Below are 19,236 nucleotides of genomic sequence, written 5' to 3'. Positions count from 1 at the left end.
ATCAGGATACTCAGAATAGCTAACTAATTTTCCCAGAGTGGTTAAGAAGCACCCCAGATCTCATTCCAAAGTTCACACTCTGGCCTCTGCCTAAATGTTGACATTACCGATCAATAAACTGTCTCTTGGTTTAAGAAAGAACATGCTCATTGTATAATTCAAAAGCAGAATCACCATTTCCCGCTAATCATCTTTTTAAAAATGTAAATCAACAACTGTTTATATCCCTGTTTTCTTTGGTATTGGCTTACCTGAATAAACAATGAAGCATGAAATTATAAAGTTTTCACCAGACAAAATTAAAGTATATTTTCCCCATAAACTCAACAGAAAGACTACAAACTATAAGCCCAGGGAACCCAAAAAGAACAAAGAACTATCTGTGTCATTTCTCTTCACCTTCAAGTCAGCCTTGCAAATCTCACTTTACTCTCTAGACCCTTCCCAGCATCAAAATGGGCAACAATTACCTCATCTGAATTTAATCCAGGGGTTGTGGCCAGAGGCACTTTCCCATGTAGCACTGTGCTGGTCACCTCTTTTATGCCAAATGCTGGGGGATCAAGGTCCTCCTTGACCCACATTCCAGTGGAGGAAGCCTCCTCTAGAACGGGAATTCCTTCTTCTGAAATAGGCAGTGAATCAGTGTGGGCAGAAACTCCTAGAAAGGGCATACCAATGGGGAAAACTTCCTCCATAGGAGGCACTGCAGCTGCTGGGAAGGTGGGCTCCTCAGGGGTGGGCACTGCAGCTGCTGGAGAGGCGGGCTCCTCAGGGGTGGGCACTGCAGCTGCTGGAGAGGCGGGCTCCTCAGGCATGGGCACTGCAGCTGCTGGGGAGGTGGGCTCCTCAGGGATGGGCACTGCAGCTGCTGGGGAGGCAGGCTCCTCAGGGGTGGGCACTGCAGCTGCTGGGGAGGTGGGCTCCTCAGGAGAAAACACTGAAGCTGCTGGGGAAGTGAGTTCCTCTGGGGTGAGCACTGTAGCTGCTGAGGAGGTGGGTTCCTCTAGGGTGGGCACTGCTGCTGCTGGGGAGGTGGGCTCCTCAGGGATGACCACTAAAGCTGCCAGGGAAGTGAGTTCCTCTGGAGTGGCCACCACAGCTGCAGGGGAGGCAGATTCCTCTGGGGTGGGCACTGCAGCAGCTGGGGCGGCATGTTCCTCTGGGGTGAGCACTGCAGCAGCTAGGGAGGCACAGTCCTCTGGGGTGGGCACTGCAGCAGCTGGGGTGGCACGTTCCTCTGGGGTGAGCACTGCAGCAGCTAGGGAGGCACAGTCCTCTGGGGTGGGCACGGCAGCAGCTGGGGAGGTGGGCTCCTCTGGGGTAGACACTGCAGCAGCTGGGGTTGCATGTTCCTCTGGGGTGAGCACTGCAGCAGCTAGGGTGGCATGTTCCTCTGGGGTGAGCACTGCAGCAGCTAGGGTGGCATGTTCCTCTGGGGTGGACACTCTAAAAGCTGGAGTATCAGGCTCCTCTGGAGCATGCACTGTGGTAGCTGGGGTGACAGGCCATTCTGGTGTATCATCCTCCTCTGTAATGGCAATAGCTAGAGCAGTCCACTGTGGGGAGGATCCTGCAACAGCTGATACATTCTCCTGTGTGATGGCTGCTGCAACAGCTGGAGCAGTCTCCTCTGGGGAGGACACTGCAGCAACTGCAACAGTCCCTTCAGGGGCAGACATTGTAACAGTTGGGACAGTAGTCCCCTCTGGGGCTGATACTGCAGCAGCTGTGACATCCTCCTCCTCTAAGGAGACTATTAAAGCAACTGGGATGTCCTCATGTGGGAAGGGCACTATAGCAGCAGCTATAGCAGTTCCCTCTGGGGCAGGCACTGCAGCAGCTGAGGGAGCAAGCCCCTCCGGGGAAAGCACTGCAGCAATCGAGATATCCTTCTCTTGGCTGGGCAGTGCAGCATCTAGGGCATCTTCTACAGTGGGCACTGCAGCAGTCCGGGAAGGCCTCTGGAGGATGGGTATCCATTCCTCTAAAACTGGTTCAGTATTACCAACCTTGGTAACTTGTTTCTCTGGAAAAATATTTAGGAATGAATCAGAATCTCTCCTTTCTATCTCCCCTCCCTCTGATGATGCCACATCCAGCTCAGGCTTTGTATCGTTCATAGTTTCCACTCTATCTGGATTAAGTCTCAGTTCTCCAACCAGCAGGTGCAGACGCAGAATCTCTGACTCTGTGGACTTCTTCTGGAGATCCTGAAAGAACTGCTCTGGGAAGTTTCTGTGGAAATGTGCTGGGGTTCCATCCTTCAAAAGTGTGGCTTGATAATCCAGCTCTTTTGTCTCACCATCCTCATCACAAACTTTCTCCACAGAGAATTCACAAGCATCCACATTTCCCAAGGATGTCAGACTGTTATTTTCTTGATTAACAATTACATTGTCACTTTCCAAATGAATCTCATCCGTTAGCAAATTTGATTCATATAACACGTCTACTTCAGGTCCTGAGGTAACATCTGTTAGTTCATGATTAAAAGCAAAACTAAAGGTGACACTCTCAATGCATTCCTCAACATTCCCCTCAGTTTGACTGCAGTCTCCCTGGGACAAATTGCCATTGTCTTTGGCCAGCTCAGAAGCAATGAAGCCTGATAATTTTTCTTCATGAGAAACTGTGTGATCAGAGTTCAGCAGTCCTCCTGGGTCCAGCTTTTCCAGTGAATCCAGATCAGCTGGCTGTCTGGACTTAAATTCTGCAGTCCTAGGGCTAAAAGGCACTTTTTCACATTCCTCCTTGTTAACAGTGGAAGTGTCTCTCATGTTATCAATGTGGGCAATAATTTCCACAGCATTAGGCACCTGAGAAGAATCCAGGGTATTAAAATATCCACAATCCAATCCAGACTCATAGTCTCTTGCCCTTACATGTAAAAGGCCTAAATGTTGTTCCTTTTCTAAGGCAGCCCCTGGAAAATGACTAATTACAAGCAAAGTTTCTGCATCCTGGGATGCGGCCAGCCCTTCAGAAGAGGTTTGATTCTGTAGCTCAACTAGAGGAGTTACTCCTTCTTCACACAAACACTCCTTTTCAAGTTCAAGAAACATCTGCACTGAGTCTGTGTCAGAGAGCTGCTCTGCATCAACAACCCCCACAGTACATGCTGACTCTGAAACAAGACCCTCTAGCCCCTGAGCAGCTCTGTTTGCCACCTCACCGAGAATACCCTCACCTGTAAGAACACAATCGCAATCCAGGGGTATATCCTTGGGAACAGTAGCCAACTGGTCCTTGGCTGGCTGGGGGTCATCAGGGCAACAAATCTGACCCAGAGATAGGTGGCCAAAAGTCCTCAAGACAGCAGCTAAGCAATCGGATCCATCCTCCACCAATGCTGTGTTTGCTTGTTCTCTTTCTTCAAAAATATCTGCCAGGCTGTTCTTCTCATCTGCATTCAGAAAAGTCTTTTCCCTCTCTGACAGTTTATCTTCCTCCCACTCCCCCTCAGCCTCCATCATGATCCATCGCTCATCCTCCTCAAACTTTAGCTCAGACTCTGTTTTCTCTCTCAGGCTGGGGGTTATGAGAACATGCAATTCTGGATCTAACAGCTCTTCACTCAGGCAAGGGGAGAGAGGTGGCATTTCCACAGTGCAGGCTGTGTCCCCAAGGGGGTGCTGCTTCTCACTAAAGCCTCCCTTAGTGAAACTTTTTGTGGCCCTTGGCCAGGTTGCACTTGAGAATCTGGATTCCTGCATTACATCTGTGTTACCACTTGCTGCTGCAGCTTCTGATTCTAGAGACTGGAATTCATGGGGAGAGTTTGCACTGTGCTGCTGAAATCTAAAGTCCTGGCAGTCTCCACTTAAGTTTTTTACATCTTGCACCTCTGGAATACCTATGGATTTGGAAACATGTTCCAGAGTTACTGACTCTGACTGAGGTTCCCTGTGGTCGAAATGACCATAACTTTCTGTTAATGCAGAACTTGACTCCTTCTTCTCTTGCAAGGAAGGATTTGAAGCACCAGCTTCTGAAACCTCACTGAGAGAAGCTTCCATCCTCTCTGCAAATTCTGGGAAGTTGGGTGGCATAAAGGACTTCCACGATCTCCTGTTAACATTGTCTTTGCGTTCTGCATTTGGCCGCCTTCTGGGTGGCACAGGTGCTGACTTCTGCACATCACTGCTTAGCTTCAGTGCATCAAATATTATCCTCTCATCCAGCTTCTTACCTTCTGGTGCTCTAGATTCAAACACATTAGATGCTGCTCCTAATGTACCATTGCTGGATATAGTACTTCCTTCCATCTTTTCCATGGTGCTTTTTGAAGTCTGATTAAGCTTTGACCCCTGGTCAATTTGCTCATTTATCCTCATTGTATCATATATAGATCGCTGTGGAACATAGCAGTCCTCTATGTAGCCATCCTCCTCTTCTCCTTTCCCCAGGCAGGTGGGGTTCCGCCTTAAACAGTCTGGCCTGCTGAGTGGCTTACCCATACTTTTTCAATCAAGATGAACCATCAATCTTTCAAAAGTTTTTTCACGAGTTCCCACGAAACGCATTTTACATAAGTTATAAATCCTTTTAGCTGTTCATACTCCAAACCACCACTTGCATCTGCCCTCCAGAAAGGCCTGGAAGTCCCATTTTGAAACCATTCTGGGAGAAGCTCTAAGACAAACAGCTTTTTTCTCACAGGCTAGCAGCCTCATAGTTGCAGACAGACGGTATAATTTAAAATAATTCTTTGTATGGCTTCTGGTTTAATTTTTTTTAAGAGCACTGCTCTTTCGAATTCAGTCAACAAAAATCATCTGATATTGACAAGTCTTTTTCTATATCTAGTTCCATTCACTTCTCACCGAAGCAGAGTTGGGAGCAGCAAATTTATGCCGACTGTGTCCTTTAATAACAATGGCACACAGCCTCTCTAGTCTTCAAGTATGGCCCAAGCTCCTAAGAATTCCTTTCATTTTATCCTAGTTCCAGCCCCGGGAGTCCAGCTGGTCTGAATTAGCCATTCGTCCTCCCTAGCTGGGGTGTTTGCATTTGAACTGAGCTGGTCGGCGGATATTCCTGCAACTTTAAACACAGGAAGTCCTTCATTCGGGGCCAGCTTGGGGCTTCCTGTCTCCAAAACATCATGGCATTGTTGTGGCTCCCAGGCCAACCCTGCGCTATGGATGCAAAACAAGGCGAGCGGAGGTCCGCGCCAGGCCTTTCGAAAGGCAGGTGGGCGGGCGGCAGCAGCGGCTGCGGGTCTACAGAGGGGCTTGCTCAGCACGGCCCGTTTCCTCGCGCCATGCCGCGCGCCCCGAGGGCCAGGGTCGCCTCACCGCAGGCTGCAGGTGGCTCCCGGCCGTGTCGGCCTCAGGTCCCGTGCTCAGGAAGTTAGTTTGTCCCTCCGGCAGCTGAGTCCCGAGTGCTGTGGGCACCGCCTCCCCCGCCGCCGCCGCCAGTCGCCGGCCCGCAGCCGCCGCGCCGTGGGCTGCATGACAAGCAGCCGCCTCTATTCTCCACCACGCCGCTGGCCCCGCGGCCCTGCCGCCCCGCCGTCCTCCCCGCCCGCAGCTGTCACTGTCCCGGCATGCAAACTTCTGCCTGGGAACAAAAGGCTCCGCTCGGGCCGGCGGGGGCCGAGCCCTCCTCCCCCGCGCCGCGCGGCCCGCTCGCTGGAAGTGCTCGGCTCGCGGGCGGCTCTCCTCCCCCTTCCCCGCGGCGCCGCGCAGCGCAGCCCCGCCCGGGCAGCCCCCTGGAAGCCGCGGAGCGCGAGACGCGGAGAGCCCGGGAGGAGGGCGGGGGCGGAGCCCATCGGGGGCGGGGCCGGAGAGAGGAGCAACCCAGAGCGAGGAGGGCTCGGCGGAGAAGATTGGAGGCCGAGGCGCCGAAGGAGGGGCTTCTGCAGGATTTGGAGCGAGGGACCCGGGGAGCCAGCCCCACCCCTTGGCTCCCGCGCCCCACGCCCACCGCGCGCCGGGGCCAGAGGGGAACGCCCCGCCCCCGGAGAGGGCGCAGGAAGAGGAGCGAAACCCGCGCGAGTCTCCGCTGCGCCGCGCAAATCCCCTGACAAAGGAAAGCCCCGCCTTCCTCCCGCTGGCCCGGCCCCTCCCGCCCCTGTCTCGCTCCTACCCGCCCGGCTCCGAGCCCAGCCCAAAGGCGAACGAACCCAGAAGGGGCACCCCTGCTCTCCCAGCTGGCCGGTTCTGACGAGGGCCACTCAAGTTCCCGTGTGGCGGCAGGTCGCGCCGCCTGGGGTGGGCTGCCGGCATCGCCCTCGGCTCCAGCTCTGCCGCCAAAGGCTGTCCCTATAGTCCCTCCAATGTCACCTTTAGCGCGCTCCTAGCCGGACCGAAGAACACTCCAGTGTCCCAAAGGAATTCGGTCACGCTCAGAGACCAAGTTATTGGATAACTCCAGGCACATTCTACCTTCACTCTCCCCCTTCTCAAGTATATCAAGTCCTGCTCAATTCTCTCACCAGGATTTCTCTGCTCACACACCTGAGTGGATCAATGATGGAAGAAAATGGGATGGAGGGGGAGGTGGGGATGCCAACAGCTGAGCCCTACGACCAAACACCTGGGTCCTTTATAGCTGCACACAGCCAAGAAAACCTGAGCCTCCGTGGACCAGGTGAAAAGCATGGGTATTTCAAATCTCAAATAGAAAAATAATAGAGAAAAGTGGCTCACAATCCCCTCACCCACAGCTTTTGGCTTTTAGAAAAGCCACCTGGTCACCTGGTGACTGTTAAAGAATGTACAAAGGACAACCCAGGAAACTGTCCACCAGAGGTGGCTGCGTCTCTGAAGGGGTCTAATACTCTGTTCTCTTTGTGATAGCCATTCTCTGGATTTATGAAGGAAAAAAAGAGTATCTATTAAAATTCGGAATCCCTGTTGGACCATGTGGTCAATATATATGGTAAAACTTATGGAAAAGTTATTTCTACCCTTTACACAAACAGTAAGTGAAACCAACACCTGGTGTATGGAGATCTGGCACGGAAACCTAGAACTGAGCCTTAGGCTTACTTAGGGAATCAGACTGGTCCTTGGCAAAAAATGAGATGTGAGCTGAAGCCTGTAACTGGAATTAAGCAACTAAGAGACCTTTCTCTGGTAAAATGTTTTACACTTTATTTCTCACTTCAACAAAGGCTGCTGATCAATTCTACCCACTCAAATCCAAAAGACTCTGCCCATCTATAAACTGAAAGGGGTGGGGAAGCAGACTAGGCTGTGTCGACACCCTGTCTAGTTTTAATATTTTTTAGTTCTAAAACTTTTATTTTTTTTTTGAGACGGAGTTTCGCTCTTGTTACCCAGGCTGGAGTGCAATGGCGCCATCTCGGCTCACCGCAACCTCCGCCTCCTGGGTTCAGGCAATTCTCCTGCCTCAGCCTCCTGAGTAGCTGGGATTACAGGCACGCGCCACCATGCCCAGCTAATTTTTGTATTTTTAGTAGAGACAGGGTTTCACCATGTTGATCAGGATGGTCTCGATCTCTTGACCTTGTGATCCACCCGCCTCAGCCTCCCAAAGTGCTGGGATTACAGGCGTGAGCCACCACGCCCGGCTAGTTCTAAAACTTTTAAAGGCACTGCCCCAGAATCCTGTGTCCTCTTGGTCCTATATTGCCAAGACACTAGAAACCCTGTCCTATGAAGAACGAACAGTACAAGAACCAGTAATGTTTGACCTAGAGAAAGAACTTGTTCTGGATGTCTCCTTAAGCTGGCACACTAAGATCTAAGATTTAAAACCAACAAAGAGCTTCTCACAGCTATTCAAAGAATAGGGTGTCCCCTAAACTGGTGACTTTCCTGACCCTGGAGGTGTTTAAGCAGAAATTCAAGCAATCATTTGGCAGAGATTTGGGAAAACAGACTTACAAATCCTCTGCAGTTTGTTGAGATAAATTTTAAAGTCCTTTCTAACTTTGACATGCTGTAATCCTAAGGACTGATAGCTTACAGATCTGATACTTAACAGTTCAGGGAATCCAGGTTTTAATTTTCCTTTAATTATTCAGCACAACTGGAAAAACTCAGGGAAGGAAAGATCAATTTCACCAGCAAATCTCCCTGGCCAAATACATTCACTTAAGTGTTCAGCTATCATAACAGACTGTTTAGCATGCCAGGGCCCCTTTGGTTGGAAGAATCTGAGGAATTCTGGTTCTGGATGAAGGATGGGTGGTTATTCTATTATAAAGAATTTTCTTTTTTTTTTTAGACGGAGTCTCACTCTGTTGCCTAGACTACAGTGCAGTGACGCAATCTTGGCTCACTGCAACCTCTGCCTCCTGGGTTCAAATGATTCTCCTGCCTCAGCCTCATGAGTAGCTGGGATTACAGGCACACACCACCACACCCAGCTAATTTTTTGTATTTTTAGTAGAGATGGGGTTTCACCCCTTGTTGGCTAGACTGGTGACCTGACCTCAGGTGATCCACCCACCTCAGCCTCCCAAAGTGCTGGGATTACAGTCCTGAGCCACTGTGCCCAGCCATAAAGAATTATCTTGATGTAGAATCACAAACTTCATGGACACAAATTCCTTTACTGTTTCCTCACCAAGTCAGTTATGAACCAATCCAGCCTAGTCTTAATTAATTCCCTCCCACACCTATCTACCAATATCCTTACTACTCTCATCAGTGATCCATATAAATAAATGGAGCATTCCTGCAACTATGAAATTCAGATCTGTGGTCACACTCTCTCTAATTGGGGTGTTAGGAAAATAAGTTTAAATACACCCTAAAGAGAAGTTACATATAGTAATCTAATCCTCCAATCCCACCTCCAGAAAACCCCCAAAACCCAAAGCCAAAGAATGCTTTCTGAATGCTTTGCTCTTTTAAAAAAATCATCAATATGTGTTTAGAAAGAAATCAAGAGAGGAAGCACAAGGTCTCCTCCATGTCTTCATTTTTATTTGTTCATGAGTTTCTCCTTAGTTTAGGTATGTGGAACTCTGCCAACAGCCATCTCAGTAACGAAAAAAATATCTGATACAGCTTTCCACCTCTTGTTGCCCTGATAGCTACAACAAAAAAAGCATCTGTTCATTTCACATGCTGTGTATAAACTTTTTAAAAGAGAAATACAGGGAGTTCCAGAGACTCTCTTCAGATATTTCCCCCACCCCTGTAAGCACAAATATATGCACTGAAGCCAAATTTCAAATTAGTTTCCAGTTAGTTGATTACAGAGTTCAAAGAATTCTCTACTCATTTTGAAATTCCCAAGCACAGAATTTGGTGTTAGATTTTCCTTCAGTGAACTTAACAGAAAGAAAAATCCTGGCCCTTCCAGCTCCTTCCTGCGGTCTTCCTAATGAAAGACAGCCGGTAGAGTCTCCTCACACCCTAGCACAGCTCCCTTTCCAAGTTTTGGACCTGGCATCCTGCCTTTGTCTGCTCCAGACCGAAACTGCCAACCCTCTGGGACAATCTGGAGACCCTAGATTTACACTTCCCTAGATTCTATGATGTCTTTTCACCCACCTTGATGGGTGCTCTCTTTTGAAAGACTAATTCTGAGAAGAGGATACAGAGGACTGGTTGGATCTTGCTCATTTTAAATCTACACAATGCCTTTCATCTTAGGATCTTTAGATTTTACAAGCATTATTTAGTAGCAAGTAGAAACTCCACAGTATTAGTCTGTACCTGTTGGGCATCAGTCACTGCCATCCTTTGGTACTTTTATTATTATAAACATGGCTACAGAGTGTCTCATAAAGCAACATAGCATGACACGAAGTTTGTTTTAAGTGGGATACCAAAGATTTTGATGCTATTTGAGCTCTCATGTACTCCTGGAACCCATGAGAAAACTTTCCACACACTCAGCTGGAACTCTCATGACCTCTGTAAGCCCTTTCCTGCTTGTAGACTTTCCAAAAGACAGTGTATCAATCCCTCTTTTAGACCAATGGTCACCAAAACCATGGTGATGACAAAGCATGGGACTTTACAAGTTAGAAAAGACCTGACAGAAGGGTAGGAAGAAGGAAGGCAGTGGGTATCAGAGAAGGCTTTATGGAGGGAATCACATTTACTCATTAGGATTTCAGACATACAGAGATGGCAAAGATAAATATTTCTAGTGAAGAGCCAAAGGCAGGACTCAAAAGAAGCAAATTCTGGCTGGGCTCAATGGCTCACACCTGTAATCCCAATATAATCCCAATACTTTGGGAAGCTGAGGCAGGAATATTTCTTGAGGCCAGGAGTTCAAGACCAGCCGGGGCAACATTGCAAGACACTTGTCTCTACAAAAAGTTAAAAAATTGACCGGGCATGGTTGTGTGTACCTGTAGTCCTAGCTACTTGGGAGGCTGAATTGATAAAATAGTTTAGCCCAGGAGTTTAAGGTTACAGTGAGCTATAATTGTATCAATGCACTCTAGCCTGGTGACAGAGTGACATCCTGTCTCTAAAATATATTTTTTGTTGTTGTTGTTGTTAAAACTTTTTTTTTTTTGAGACAGGGTCTCGCTTTGTTGCCCAGGCTGGGGTGCAGTGGCATGATTTTGGTTCACTGCAACCTCCACCTCCCAGGTTCAAGCAATTCACCTGCCTCAGCCTCCTGAGTAGCTGGGATGACAGGCATACAACACCATGCCCAGCTAATTTTTGTATTTTTAATAGAGATGGGATTTCACCATGTTGTCTGAGCTTAAGTGATCTACCTGCCTAGGCCTCCAAAGTGTTGTGCTTACAGGTGTGAGCCACCATGCCCAGCAAAAAAAACTTTTTAAATGAAGACTTTGGGACGGGCTGCTCACTCAACTGTCACTTATATTATCTCATTAAAAAATCCAAATCTTTATAAATGAAGCTTAGGGTGGCAAGCTTACTTGTCCAAAATAATACAGCTAGTAAAAATGAGGAAGAGGGCTGTGAAAGTAACTGCAGAGGAAGAATATTTGGGCTTCACAACTGACCAGAGAGAAGGTAGAGGTTAGAGGGAAAGAAACAAAGACAATGCCATATAGTGTTACTTTTAGGTTACTATGGGCATAGCAGTACTATAAAACAATAGCAGGAAAGAAGAAAATACTTGAATTCATTTATTTTAGAGCATTCGGTATGTGAAATACTAAAAAACGACCCATGTGAAGCTGTCTAGAAGGGCCCCTCACACAAGAGATTCAATACTGGGATAGAGATATAAATTTGGGCCAGGTGTGGTGGCTTACACCTGTAATGCCAGCACTTTGGAAGGCTGAGGCAGCAGATCACCTGAGGTCAGGAGTTCAAGACCAGCCTGACCAACATGGCAAAACCCCATTTCTACTATTTTTTTATTTTTTTGTATTTTATACAAAAAATACAAAAATTAGCCAGGTGTGGTGGCATGCACCTGTAGTCTCAGGTGCTTGGGAGGCTGAGGCAGGAGAACTGCTTGAACCCAGGAGGTGGAGGTTATAGTGAGCCACGATCACACCACTGTACTCCAGCCTGGGAGATAGACCAAGACTGTCTCAAAAGAGAGGGGGCGGGGCGGGGGAGAGAGAGAGATTTGGAAGCCTTTCCCTGTAGAACAGTGAGGAGCTGCCATCTCAGAGGCTGAATCCAGAGAGAAGAGAAAAGGATAGATGACAGAGTTTCAGGAACCACATATTTAGAAGATAGGAAGACAAACCAAAAAGGAAAGCAAAAGAGCAGCCAGAGAAGACAATGGAAGAACATAATGTCCAGAAAGTAAATTAACTTTTAAGAAAGAAAATCTGATATTAAATGCTGCACAACGAAAGAGGAGAACAGTGAGGGAGACAAGGCCACTAGACGTGGCAACTAGGAAGTCAATATCTAAGACAGCAGTTTCAGCACTGACGGGTGTTAGATAAGATTAGAGGTGGTTAAGGATAAGCCGTGGTGAGAAACAAGTATTGATCCTCCCTTCCTCTTGAAACTGTGTTCTTTTGGCTTCCATGACACTGCGGTATCCTGGTGCTATCTTTCTAGCCAGTCCTTCTTTGTTTCCTTGGATTCTTCTTCCTATCCTCTTGAGGCAACCAATTTTACAAGGTTGTATCCTTGATTCTCTTCTTTTCATCCATTCACCAAATATTTATTGGGATCTACTATGTGCCCTAAACTATGCTAGGCACTTAAGGGAGTGAGTGATGAGCAAGACATAGTCAGAAGCCTACATTCTAGTAAGGCAGAAGGACATTCATTTTAATTCAATTGCATAGTTACTCTGAAAGAGAAGCACATAGTGCTATGAGAACATAGGTAATGGCTTCAACCTGGCCTGGAATCTCAGGGGACGTTTTCCTGAGAAAGTGATGATGTGGGCTTTCCCCTGGGGCTGAGAGTAGTCTTTCCAGGTCCAGAGTGGCACAATCATCACTAAGTTGCTTGTTTATTTCGATGAAAGAGGTCCCAGGATTGAATGGCCCCCTCTTTTTTTGTTTTGAGACAGTCTTGCTCTGTCACCCAGGCTGGAGTGCAGTGGGTACGATCTCGGCTCACTGTAACCTCTGCTCCCAGGTTCAGGCAATTCTCCTGCCTCAGCCTCCTATGTAGCTGGGATTACAAGTGCCTACCACCACGCCTGGCTAATTTTTGTATTTTTAGTAGAGTCGGGGTTTTACCATGTTGGTCAGGCTGGTCTCAAACTCCTGACCTCAAGTTATCTCCCCACCTCGGCCTCCCAAAGTGTTAGGATTACAAGCATGAGCCACTGCACCAAGTCCCCCTCTTGCATATCAGAAAAGAAGGCAAAATAAATAATACAGGAAGAAGAGATTTCTCAAAATCGTCTCCTTCATTTTGTTATTAAGGAAAATTCTTATCATTGATGACAAAGAAACAAATAGCTTAGGTATGAGTTTAAAGAATTAGACCAAAACCAGAGCTTATCCTTTGAGAATGAATTGCAAGATGACAGAGATATTAGATGGTTGGCTTGATGAATACAATGAATTCAAGATGGAGAAAATGTAAGGCACATATAATTTCTTTGAATTATCTCCTTTCCTTGATTCATATATACACATGACCAAATATTAAAAACACAGATTTGCTGAAACTGTAAAGAATTAAAGACTTTCTGTAAAACATCTCAATCTGGTATGATATTGGCAGAGAGATGAATTATATCTGTATTTTAAGCTGCTTGCCTCTAAAACTATGCTGATATTTTCCTCCTCAATCCTCAATGGTTGAATTAAAGATTAATATTAAGAAGTATCTTTCCTAAAGATGCTGACTTAGTAGTTGCCATTGTATGGCAACAGAGGAAGATAACATGATCTATGATAAAAGCTAATTGGGCCAAAATCCCTGAGATCATTAGAGCTGATCTCATGGGCAACTGAGTGGCTGGGGAAGTCAGAGCTGGTAATGTCTTCTCGTTAATTCTGGATAATGATTTGAAAATAATATTAATTTGTAGAGCACACAAGCCAAGGCCAAAATGGTCTCAGAAATTTGCTGACTGTAGGATTCTGATAGAAATGCATAAATGAATAAATTAATGAACAAATAAACATGTATGTATATGTATGTGTACATAGAATATATATATATATATATTTTAATTCATAGAATATATTTTAAACTGTGTAGAGTCATGATCTAAACTTGCCTATTATTGCTACTCTAGGGCTAGAAATAAGCTCTACACTATTGTTCCCACAAAAACTGCTCAGGAAGGTTGTTTCATTGTCATCAAACTAGTTTTACTTTAGCCTCATAATTTCCATTTTTCCAAAAAGAAAAACCAATCTAATCTGGTGCTGGGCCTCAAATCATGTCTTCTGGAGAATGATCATCCCTAGGCACAAAGAGGGATAACGGTTCTTATTAAAAAGATTTCACAGGCTTGGCACAGTGGCTCATGGCTATAACCCCAGCATTTTGGGAGGCTGAGATGGGCGGATCACTTCAGCTCAGGAGTTCAAGATCAGCCTGGGGAACATGGTGAAACCCCATCTCTACAAAAGATACAAAAATTAGCTGGGTGTGGTGACGAACGCCAGTAATCCCAGCTACTTGGGGGGCTGAGGTGGGAAAATGGCTTAAGCCTGGGAGGTTGAGGCTGCAGTGAGACATGATCACGCCACTGCACTTCAGGCTTGGGTGACAAAGTGAGACCCTGTCTCAAAAAGAAGAAAAAAAAATTATATTATAATTTTTATATTATAATATTATATATATATTATATATATAATATATAATATATAAAAATATATTATATATTCTACTATATATGTCTAGATAAGCTTCTTTTAAAAAAGCATATTATCAGGCTGGGTGCAGTGGCTCACACCTGTAATCCCAGCACTTTGGGAGGCTGAGGCAGGTGGATCATCTGAGGTCAGGAGTTCGAGACCAGCCTGACCAGCATGGAGAAACCCCATCTCTACTAAAAATACAAAAATAGCCGGGTATGGTGTCACGCATCTGTAATCCTGGCTACTCAGGAGGCTAAGGCAGGAGAATCACTTGAACCCAGGAGGTGGAGGTTTCAGTAAGCCGAGACCATGCCATTGCACTCCAGCCTGGGCAACCAGAGTAAAACTCCGTCTCAAAAAAAAAAGCACATCATCATCTATTGAGCTGAGCACCAAATATAAGCCTAATGCTTTTACATATATCACTTCACTAAATTTTCATAAAAATCCTAAAGGTATGACTTACCAATGTTTGTATTTTATAGTTAAAGTAAATAGGATTCAGAGAGGTTAAGTAATTTCCCTCAAGGTCACTCAGCTAGTAAAAATAATAGAGCCAAGACTCAAACCAGGATAGTTCTGACTAGAATTTGTATTCAGTTTTTTTCACCACAACAAATTGAAGTATGCAGACTTGTTAACTGTCAATTAATTCGGTAAACAGCAATGACTCTGTGCATAAGAAGTAGCATATTTCTTTCTTTGTTTTGCTTTCTTATACTGAAAAGAGATGTGTTCCCTTAACATATACTAAATAGTAGAGAGGGAAGGAAGCCCAGAGGGAAGATGGAGATTGAGGAAATCAGGCTAAAATTAGAATTTTTTCAGGACACACAAGGATATGCCTCAAGTTTTGTAGAGTAGACAGCATTTTGAATCCTAGAGCTCACATGGCTTATGAGAAATGATGTTCATCCAGTCAGTTGAATATTCACTCATCTCCAACTATGTATATACCAATGTTAACTACATTAAGGGACACAAAAATGAATTAACTGAAGCGAGGGGACAAAAGCATATAATCAGAAAATGTCAAAATTAGGTAGTGTGTGATAAAAGCCAAATGAGTTATGTATTGTAAGTGATTAATCACATTGTAAATGATTAAGAGATCACAAGTAGTGAGCTGGGGAGACCAAAAGGCTTTATAAGGTCAGGCGTGATGACTCATGCCTGTAATCCCAGCACTTTGGGAGGTCAAGGCAGGTAGATCACCTTAGGTCGGGAGTTTGAGACCAGCCCGAGGTCAGGAGTTTGAGATCAACATGGCAAAACCCCGTCTCTATTAAAAATATTAAAAAATTAGCCGAGCATAGGGGTACACACCTATAGTAATCCCAGCTACTTGGGAGGCTGAGGCAAGAGAATAGCTTGAACCTGGGAGTCGGAAGTTGCAGTGAGCCGAGATCACGCCACTGTACTCCAGCCTGGGTGACAGAGTGGGAATCTGTCTCCAAAAAAAGAATGAAAAAAAGGCTTTATAAAGAGGTGGACTTGAGCTATGTCTTCAGAAATCAAATATGTAAAATATATAAGGAGTGTCTAGGGTAACTGGGTGGAGTGGATGGCCTATATAGGAAATAACACTGGAAAGATAATGGGGATCAAATATGCAGTTTCCAAGACCAGAGACACAGAAACAGACTAGTTCTGAAGGATACCACCGTTTATCAGATCAGATGGCCCTTGCATTGCTTTGGTGGAAGGATAAGGACAGGAAGAACTGTGAATACAGACAGAAGGTCAGGAAATCCATTTTGGAGGCCCAATTTTTAGGGCTATAGCATAATTTATGTGTTTTTTTTTTTTCCCATGGGAACCATGTACGTATATGCTGACTAGCCAATCACACTAGCTCTCTGCATTCTTAACAGAGGGTCCTTTGTTCCAAACAGTAAGGCTCAAGAGTCTGATAACATCACACTGAGATCAGTACTCCCAGCTGGTGCAAGGGCTGATGCCATTCCATAACACACCCTACAGGAAGCAGCTTGAGATACACAGCTGATTGATTTCCACAGCAGGAGCCTTGTGGCAGTGTGGGGTGGGGACTGGTCAGGCATGGAGAAAATTCTTCAGCCACTGACTCAGATTAGTTCCCCAAGATCCTGAATCTATGTGTGTAAGTTACTCCCGGAAGCAACACTGTTTCTTAACTAATTTTCTTAAAAGGGAGGAAAACCACAGAAGCATCCCCAGGGAGAACTATTTCATCAGCTAACTCTTAATTGTCATGGAATCCAAAGATGGCAAAAATCAAATTCCCTAGCTTTCTAGAAGTAAGTTGAATAATTCTTTCATTGTAAGGGGCCATCCTGTGTATTGTACGTTGTTTAGCAGCACTCTCCAGATACCAGTAGCAGCTTTCCCAGTCATAACAATAAAAAATGTCTCTGGGCCAGGCAGCTTTCCCAGTCATAACAATAAAAAATGTCTCTGGGCCAGGCACGGTGTCTCATGCCTGTAAATACCAGCACTCTGAGAGGCTGAGGCTGGCAGATCATTTGATTTGAAGAGTTCAAGACCAGCCTGGGCAACAAAGTGAAACCCTGTCTCTACAGAAAATACAAAAATTGGCCAGGCATGGTGGCATGCACCTGTAATTCCAGCTACTTGTGAGGCTTAGATGGGAGGAACACTTGAGCCTGGGAGGTTGAGGCTGTCATGAGCCATGATTGTGTCACTGCACTTCAGCCTCGATGATGGGAGTGAAACCCCGTCTCAAGGTGGGGGGAGGTTTCTCTGGCAAAGCTGAGCCTGGTTGACAAAGAATGGTGTAGCATAAACTTTGGCGCCAAAAAGGCCTTCCCAATCCCAACTCTCATATTTACTTGCTATGTGGCTCGAACAAGTTATTTTAACCTCTTCAAGTCTAAGTTTTCTTATCGGTAAAATGGGATTTTAAATGTCTGACTTACAGAGAGTTTTTTTCAGAGATCATTTAGACTCAGATCTTTTGTACTGTGTTTATCACTACATCACTTCCACGGTAATTCTCTTTATCTATTTCCCTTTCTATAGATGGTGTCTGATTTAACAATGGTTCAACTTAAGATTTTCCAACTTTATGATGGTGAAAGTGATATGCATGCAGTAGAAACCATACTTCAAGTACCCATACAATTTAGTTTTTCAATTTCAGTACAATATTCAAGAAATTACATGAGCTAGTCAGCACTTTATGATAAAAAAGGCTTTGTGTTAGTTGATTTTGTCCAACTGTAGGCTAATGTAAATGTCTGAGTATGTTTAAGGTATGCTAAGCTGAGCTATGATGGTCAGTAGGTACATTAAATGCATTTTTGACTTACAGTATTTTTGAGTTATGATGGGTTTATCTGGACATAATTCCACTGTAAGTCAAGGCATATCCATACACCGTTAACTAGAGACTGTCTGAGACTCCAGTACCCACCACAAGGACTAGCACAAAGCAACTTGCTCAGTAGGGATGGGTTAAGAGAAATACAGAACCACTTCCTTCTACCCCCCATAAAAGGATCCATGAACCATTACCACGTGTAGCAAAGATCCATATTTCAAATGACAGGACTGGTGGTAGAAAAATAGTTTATGATGTCCTAGAGAGTAAGTGTATCCCATTAATCTTCCGCAGCCAATAACAGACTCATAGTTGAAAAGCACTTAGTGGTGGCAAAGTATTAAGGAAGGTGGGGAGGGAGCACATTCTACCCATAGTTGGGTTTTTCCAACTGGGACAGCTGAGACTTGGGAAGAATCCATGCAGCAGGAGACAGCCCTTTGGTATAGTGATAGTTTGGTGCTGTGACCTGACACGACTCCCTGTGGGATTCATTTTATTCCTGGTAAACCAGCAACTCTAACAATAAACGGCCCTTCAAAGAAACTCATCATACTTCCTAGAAGCTCACAGCTTATTAGCGAGCTTAAAAGTGCCCAGGATATTTTTCTGAAGCTCCAGGACCAGGCTAAGTTTGAGACCATTTACCATTCATTTCTCTGCACAGTGAAGATCAGTACTGTTCTGCAAGTCTGTGCTTATCTCAACCATGTTTACTAATCAAATACTCAACAATCAATACATACAAATTCTGCACAGGGTACATTCTAGTTTTTCTGGAAACATATTTCTTCCTTCTTATACAAATGATGAATCTTAGTTGTGAATGTTGATGTATTTCACATACAGTACATGCTGATACTGTATGTGAAAAATTTTAGTAAACTCAAATCCAACTGCTCAGTCCTTTTCTTTGGTTGCAGATATATTTGTTTGTTGCTTTAAAATCTCACCTTGCTATCAAATTTCCAGACAGATTTTTGTGAAATCTATCAATCCTTTCTTGATGATTTTACTACCTTTCATTCAATTTTACTACCTTCATTGGGGCATGAGACTCCTTTAAGATGACACAATGGCTGCAGGGATTTTGCTTATGACACTGATAGTTAAAATACTAACTGGCAATACTTTAAAAAGGAGCTGGAAAAGGTTCAACATGAAGCAAACTTAAAGGACTTAAAGGTTCCTTCACCTTCTCCCCATCCAGTTGCTATGGTGGAGGTGGAGAGGATTATTACAAAGCATTCGTATTCTTTGTGGGGCGGGGAAGTAGGGGTGGTCACATAAGGGTTATAAATATCAGCAGCCAAACTCTTGGTTGGCTGTGGAGAACAACTGAGAGACTGTAGTCTCCACTTAAAGGCACAGAACAAGGAAGCTCCCTGAAGTATGTCCACAAAGGAAGTTCCTCTTCTCTTTGGCAATGCATCACCAACCAAACACCTGCATCAACAACTGTACACAAATTCCAGCAAGGGAAAGTGACCAGGAGGTGTTAAGCCAGACACAGATTAAAGCCAGCAAAAATAAAAGAATCCAAGGGCTGGCTTAAAGGAAAGCTGACTTAGAAGTAGTTGTTGCCACTACACACAGTCATAATCAGATTATCAGAAGGATGCTTGTTATGTAAATATTTAACTAGTAACCTATTCCACCTGAATTCTAGGTTTCCCATATATAGGTGGCAATTTCTTTCAGAGCTATAGTTCTCAACAGAGGGTAATTCTGCCTTCCAGGGAGACAT

At 45.1% G+C, this 19,236-nt stretch overlaps 1 protein-coding gene across 34 annotated transcripts in view; it reads right to left on the bottom strand.

Annotated features, from left to right (window-relative positions):
- Nucleotides 1-19,236, bottom strand: part of MACF1 (microtubule actin crosslinking factor 1) — a 410,941-nt gene that overhangs the window by 72,726 nt on the left and 318,979 nt on the right. The window contains exon 1 of one of the 34 annotated variants that reach the window (XM_032247563.1): nt 471-5,375. The exons of the other annotated variants lie outside the window; for them this stretch is intronic. Coding sequence (XP_032103454.1) covers nt 471-4,460 — 3,990 coding nt within the window. The 5' untranslated portion in view covers nt 4,461-5,375. Of the gene's footprint in view, nt 1-470; nt 5,376-19,236 lie in introns of those variants that run through there. 34 annotated transcript variants of the gene reach the window in all.

The sequence above is a fragment of the Sapajus apella genome, unplaced genomic scaffold (genome assembly GCF_009761245.1).
Source record: "Sapajus apella isolate SASKATOON/1434 unplaced genomic scaffold, GSC_monkey_1.0 scaffold62, whole genome shotgun sequence".
NCBI classification, from domain to species: Eukaryota; Metazoa; Chordata; class Mammalia; order Primates; family Cebidae; genus Sapajus; species Sapajus apella.
Note: the sequence above shows the minus strand (reverse complement) of the source record. Positions and strands in the feature narration are given on the sequence as shown.